The sequence below is a fragment of the Corapipo altera genome, unplaced genomic scaffold (assembly GCF_003945725.1).
Source record: "Corapipo altera isolate COAL_440 unplaced genomic scaffold, ASM394572v1 55, whole genome shotgun sequence".
Taxonomy (NCBI): Eukaryota; Metazoa; Chordata; class Aves; order Passeriformes; family Pipridae; genus Corapipo; species Corapipo altera.
In genome coordinates this window covers 17562811-17569132 of record NW_020884882.1, presented here as the reverse complement: position 1 = coordinate 17569132, position 6322 = coordinate 17562811, and the positions used below count along the sequence as shown (strand labels likewise).

Genomic DNA, 6322 nt, shown 5'->3' with positions numbered 1-6322 from the left:
CACCCCACGAGGACATGGCTGCACTGGATGGACAGAGGTGTCCCCAGAGGCACACACCTCCGCACGAAGGACTCGAAGGCCTGGAAGCAGTACTCCCGCACCTCGTCATCGTCCACGTCACAGTACTGAACGATCAGAGGGACGATCCTCTCCAGGTGTTCTCCTGGGAAAGACAAAGCAAGCAGCAGTGAAAAACCATTCCAGCCTTCACTCACCCAAGCAGCTGCCAGCTCAGCATCTCCACCTGCCACTTCCTTCCTTCCTGGCCTAGACCTCACGGGCAAGGAGCCAGCAGCCCACCAAAACCAGCCACACTGATCTTCATAAGCTAACCACTGCTCCCTGTCTGCAGCCCCTTGCTGGCATTTCAGTCATCGGAAGAGCTGTGATTAGAGATCTTCTAGAACCTGATCTCAGCTCTTTTAGACAGATCTTTCAGGCAAGTAATACAGTATGCTGCCCTCCATTTCTCCTCTCATTTAAAATGGGGTGAATCAACTGACCTAATTCACAGAGGTGTTAATTCAGACCAAGGAAGCACTGCAAGATCTTAAGGTGAAGTTGCTACAGAAGGGCAGCCAGAGAGATCCTCTGGTGTCTCCTCCCTTCCAAGCGGAGATCAGAAAGCCAAGCCAGGATCACAGAGGGAATTGCAAAGCACAAGCCACTAATACTGAGCACTCTTCTTTTACCACTAAGAGGAGCTGCTCTAAAATGCACGTACATTTCCCGGTGCCATTTCAAGCTGCTCATCCTACCTATGCGGTGCCCAGCCTGCCTGCTGATGCCAGCCACACACTGAATGTATGTCCTGGTGGTAGATGTAGACTCATTCCTCTTCAGCTCAGCCAGCAGATGCTCTGTGAGCTCTGAGAAGATGTTTCCACTGCAGGTCAAGACTAGATGCCCCAAGGCAATGATGGCCCGTTTACGTACTGCCAACCTGGGGCTCATCAGCTGGGGCAGGAGACAGGTCAGGATTGAGGAATGGAATGAGTAGAGTGTTCCTCCCAGTCTGCAATCAACAGAACAAGGGAGAAGTTGAAAGTCCAAGCCTCAGAGAAAAAGCCACCTTGGCAGCAACAAATGTAAAAATCCTTCAGCTATGGAGACTTCATGCTCATTGTGGGGAGGGGGAGAAGGCTGGGTTTTGCATTTTGGTCTGAACATTGACTTGTTCTGTAAAGCGCAGGGAGAGGCTACTTGTCTCCATGATGGAGGGGTTTTTGATGTGTCCTTCTGGATGACCTGGAGGTTTGTCAATAATTTCCTGCATGCAGATGACATATGACACTGTCACTCTGACTTATGCAACAAGAGAAAGAGAGGCAGCCAGGAATAAAAATGCATGTGTGATCGGATCACAGGGCTAAAATAAACCTCCCTGCTTTGCCCTCGCCCTCCCGTGTTTGTGTGAGGTGAGCCCCTGTGGGATCCATCACCAGTGGCACTGCCATTCCCAAGCACAGAAAGGCTCAGTATGTTGACTCTTGTCCCCACTGGGGACCTGCTCTGCTAAGATATTCCCCAGGGGCAGCCAGCCCAAACACTGTGTTTTTAAGTCCTAGCAGTAGGATTAGGGAAATAAAGAAATCAAAAGCTGACACATCCCTGCAGCCCCCTGCTATGCACAGCTCCAGAAGGAAATGCTCTGGTACCTGCTCAGCATATCTGACAGGATGTCAAGAGCTTCCAGCTGCACAGACACATCCTCCTGCTTGCCAATGGCTCCTGTCAGCTGGGCTGTGATCTTTTTGCACACATTTGCTGTCATGGTGGAGCCTGCAAGAGAGAGATTTTACGCTGCTATCAGTTAAAAAGGAGCCTTTTTGCTGCTGGGAACCATTCAATGCCTCCTACATTGAAAAAAGAAATCCCCCCCTAGGAGACCTATCAGGCCAGATACATGAGATGGCTGCAGAGGAAACTCCTGTCCCCAGGAACCTCAGGCATCCCCTGCTGTGTTTTTGGGATAAGTAGTTCCAAACACTGCTCAAGTTTTCATTTCATCCCATCTTTCATCACGTTGGTACCTCAGCTTCTACTGTCTCTCCTCTGTATTTCACTAGTTGTCCTCTGGCAGGTAAGTAAGGAATTGGTAACTTTTATGCTCTGAACTCCACATTTTCCCATTTCCCAAAAGCTGGGACTCCCTGTTCCTCCAGCAGGGACAGGCAGTGTACCTGTGCAAGCTGGTGGCAGCTCAGAGATGACGGTTTTGAGGCCAATGCTGGAGATGTCCCGCAGCTGCTCCTTGTCTGACAGCATGTTTGTACACAGCGTGTCCACGATGGTCTCCACCTGGTACTCCTTCACTTTGCCAACCAGCGGGCCCAGGCTGCGGGAGGAGAAGCCAGTCAGGATGAAGGGCCTGATCCAAATGCCTGTGTCCTTCAAACCATCACATTTCTCCTTCTTAGAGATCCTGGCCACCTGCCTGAGAATGACTGACTGCACGTTAACTGCTGTAAGTACCTCCTTATGCATGGAAAGGAAATATTCCTGGTTCCATTTTGAGGCCTCCTCATTATCACATTCTGGATGGATGAGAGATCACAGTGAGTACGGACTTACTGCTGATACAATCAGAGATAAACAGGCTAAGAAGTCGGTCCTCTGCTCACTGCCCAACTGTTTCACTTTGAAAATCAGAATAAGCCAGCCCAAAGCAGGCAGAGACAGGAGCAGGGCCAGAAAATGTCAGGACCGTGGGAATCAAAAAGAAAGGGCTAAAGGTTACAGAGAAAGGATAGAGATAGAAGCAGCATGTGGTTAAAAAGAAGGGAATACAAATAGGATCCACAGAAGGAAAAACAGAGGAACCTAAATTTGTCTTTAAATGGCCCACCTTTCTGGAGCCCTGGGGTGAACTGAGCCATTCCATGGCATTTTTAGACTGAACACTCTCAGCCATGCTGGGGAAAGAGACAGGAAAGAAAATGGCAGCAGCAGGATCCCTTCATCTGAGGATTCACTAATAGAGGGACTTTTGTTCATTTGGATTAAAAAAATATCGAAACAGACCAGGGCAAAGCAACAGCACAGGCTGCACTCGGAGTCAAGGCAGGGAAAAACCCAAGTGTATTATAAACTGTAAGGAAAAATGCCCTTGAAGGGGAGGATTCAGACCTGAAATTGAAATGCCATAAGGGTTTAGTACCATCCCTATCAAAGAGAGAACCACAGGGAAACTCAGAACAGGATTTCAAAGCCCAAGAGACACCAGGAGCTTGATGACCAACATTTTAAACTTCTCTGAGGAAGAAAAATCTTAGGGATATCACTTTTCATGGTAAGGTTCATAATACAAACACTGAACTAATTTCAAAATCACCTCCTGCTGCTACAAAGGTATCTGTGTTCACGCCTAGTGAGTATCAAGACAGAAAGTGCAGTGCCCTGTGAGAGGGCAAAGGGAGGTTTGAGGGAGTGCCCAGGGCCAGGCTCTGCTCTCACATACTCTGTAGTCTGTAATGGCTTTATTAGTGCCAGGAACCATGGCAGGTACTGCCCAGGCTCTTACCACTTGACAGCAAGGTTCTGTACTTCCCCATTCTTGTCCTCCAGCAATTTCAAAAGCATTTTCACAACTTTTTTCTCACTGTCTTCATCTAGTTTTATTGAATCTTTCTGCAGTTCTATCATCAGGTCGTTGGTGGCCATAAACCTGAAAGGACAAAGGACAAAAGTGGACTGGCTGATGTGCAGACACAAAGGCATCATCTTTGCATCTCCTGGGACAACAGAAGTTGGCAACTGGTGCTTGTATGAAAACACACTATCAAAGAGTAACCTACCACCCTTCACACTGTCCTAAAAAGCAAGGTACAGGAATTACTATTATCTCACAAGTAGATACATACCTAACAGGGGTCAGACAAACAAAAACTCTTAAAGTGGCACCCAGCTTGTGTATTTTTCTCGGTATCTAAATGAAGATGGTTAATTATGCCAGAAAAAAATCACGGTGGGTTTTTTCATCAATTGCCTGGCCTAAGAAAAGCAGTTCTGGGGTCTAAGAACATACCTTGCTTTGTTCTTTCTGGCTAATTTAGCACTGATAGTATGACCCCACACATGGAGAAGGCCTACCATGCTCAAAAATGAAAAATAAAGCCATGACTCCATGCAAACTACACCTCAGAAGTGCCCTAGGCTATATTTAGATTGCTGTGAGCAAAACTGAGCAAGTAGTTATCACTCCAGCTTAGAAGGAAAAACAAACACCCAGCTGACTGTTAGTCAGTTTTCTGACAGGGACAATGACAAAATGGATATTAAGAAATTCTGTAAAGTATCAATTTTCCTGGGAGCAGGAAATGCAAAAGTTGCTGGTATAGGAGTCTGAGGGTCTGAGAAATCTCACCGTGGCTATCGTGTATTAGCTGCTTTCTAACGTCAGCCCTGCATGGGATGGATGTCTAACAGGATCCACAGAGCCATTCCCTCTCCTTACAAAATGACACCTCCTTTTACAATTAGGCTCTGATGCCCCTCCTTCAGCACATAAGAGCTCTCGTGTGCAAGGCAACATTTGGAGCTTCAATGTGTAAGCCCATTCCTGAGCAGCAGTGAGGTACATCTGGGACGAAGGACTGCTGTGGTGTTCCAAAGCCAGCCTGGAACCCGGGGTGGGAAAGCAGCGGGACTGTGCCCAAAGACATTCCCAATGTGCACTCTATTTCTGATCCTGCAAGAGCTCTTCAGCTGCACTAGCAGTTCACTGCCTGCGCACACCCAGCATGACCAATTATGGCCACAGGCTGAGCTGAGCCTTCCATGGCAACGTGGCCAGCTCTGGACTTGCCGCCTGCTGCCATCCTGCCCCAGGACCTCGGAATCTCCCCCACAGATCCATCTGTGCAGGGGGAGCAAGAGAAAACTGCTCCTACAACGGGTCATGTTTGGCCATGTGCTGGGAGGAAATGGCCCTGCAATACCTCTGTGACATGACGTGTGTGGGGCACATCTAGTTTGGAGTGTTAACTGTAAGTTCTTTGAACAAACTGTTTGTACAACTACACCATCACTGACTTCTTTATAAAGTACCTGTTTTAACATGTGAAAACATCAGCAGCCTACTTTTAGGCTCTTACTAATATCTCTCTTTTATACCTTAAATACCAAGGCTGGCACAAACATCACCTTCCAGATTGGTACTGAGAACAATATACTCAGTGATGAAATCTTTCATAAATGTTAGTTTTCATTACTTTTTATAGAGTGCCTTACACATCGAGCCACTGGTCCCGACCCTAAAAAGTTGTCAACTTTTCTGCTGACATAAACAAAGAGAACAAAAGCATCTTAGTCCTGTTAGGGAGGCACATTTTCCCATCACACAGAAATAGTTGATAAAGCAGCCTGAGCATGGCCAGCAGCATCTGTCACCCAGGGACAGAGCTGCCCAAACTCGGGTCTCTCAGCCCTTTTTAATGCACGGACCGTGTCACCTAAAGGAAAAGCAAACTAGAAGTATTTCAGCATTTGTGCTACACTGTTCTTCCTTCTCAAAATAAGTAACAACTTAAAGTCCAGCTGTCAAGACTTTCATTCTCCCTTCGACTACCATCAGGCAGCAGCCCAGGCAGGGGCAGGGAGCGCCGCTGCCCTCTCTGCATTCCCCCCTCAGCCAGGGCTCAGCTGTGTCGCGACACCGCAAACACAGGCGATCAAAGGCTCTGACACAGAAGCGCCCCCACACCGGCGGGTCGGGGGCACCGTGCCTGCGGCCGGCGCGGGGGAAGGGACCCCTCCGGGGAAAGCCGCCCATCCCCGCGGGGCCCGACCCTGCTGCCGCACCTGAAGTCCTTGTCGGTGGAGGTCATCTTCTCCAGCAGGCTGGAGATGTGGTAGGAGACGCTGGCCATGGCGAGGGGCCGGGGCGGCTCCGTGCAGGGAGCCCCCGAGGCGGCGGGACGGGCCCGGGCCCGGCGGTGCCTCTGCCCGCTCGGCGGGCTGGGCTCGGGGCTGCCGGGGCAGGGCTGGGCTGAGCTGGGCTGGGCCGGGCAGGGCAGGACGGGGCAGGACGGGGCAGGGCCGGGCCGCCCCCGCTCCCACCGCCCGCCCCCTGCCCGGCGAAGGCACCGCCCGCCCCCGGAACCCGGCGCAGCCGGAACGCCGTCGCAGGCGGGCGGGGCGCGGCGGGAGCGGTTGTGCGAGACACCGCCGTGCCACGTCTGAGGCGGGCAGAGGCCGGGTCGGGACGGCGGGGCCGCCATGGTGCGGGGGGACAGCGGGGACAGCGGGGCCGCCGTGGTGCGGGGGGACAGCGGGGACAGCGGGGCCGCCGTGGTGCGGGGGGACAGCGGGGACAGCGGGG

General features: G+C 50.9%; 2 protein-coding genes across 3 annotated transcripts in view; one reads left to right on the top strand and one right to left on the bottom strand.

The window, feature by feature from the left end:
• LOC113945688 (cullin-associated NEDD8-dissociated protein 1-like) overlaps positions 1 to 5925 on the bottom strand; it is a 13677-nt gene extending 7752 nt beyond the window's left edge. Inside the window, exons 1-6 of one of the 2 annotated variants that reach the window (XM_027640147.1) lie at positions 5803 to 5925; positions 3524 to 3667; positions 2184 to 2338; positions 1659 to 1782; positions 759 to 1015; positions 58 to 163 (exon numbers count right to left, since the gene is read on the bottom strand). In XM_027640147.1, coding sequence (XP_027495948.1) covers positions 58 to 163; positions 759 to 1015; positions 1659 to 1782; positions 2184 to 2338; positions 3524 to 3667; positions 5803 to 5870 — 854 coding nt within the window. In that variant the 5' untranslated portion in view covers positions 5871 to 5925. The remainder of the gene's footprint in view (positions 1 to 57; positions 164 to 758; positions 1016 to 1658; positions 1783 to 2183; positions 2339 to 3523; positions 3668 to 5802) is intronic. The other variant, XM_027640148.1, reaches the window with a different exon arrangement.
• A 190-nt stretch (positions 5926 to 6115) lies between these two features.
• Positions 6116 to 6322, top strand: part of SEC13 (SEC13 homolog, nuclear pore and COPII coat complex component) — a 6673-nt gene continuing 6466 nt past the window's right edge. The window contains 1 exon segment of the mRNA XM_027640149.1: positions 6116 to 6222. Within this exon segment, the coding sequence (XP_027495950.1) occupies positions 6220 to 6222 (3 nt within the window). The 5' untranslated portion in view covers positions 6116 to 6219.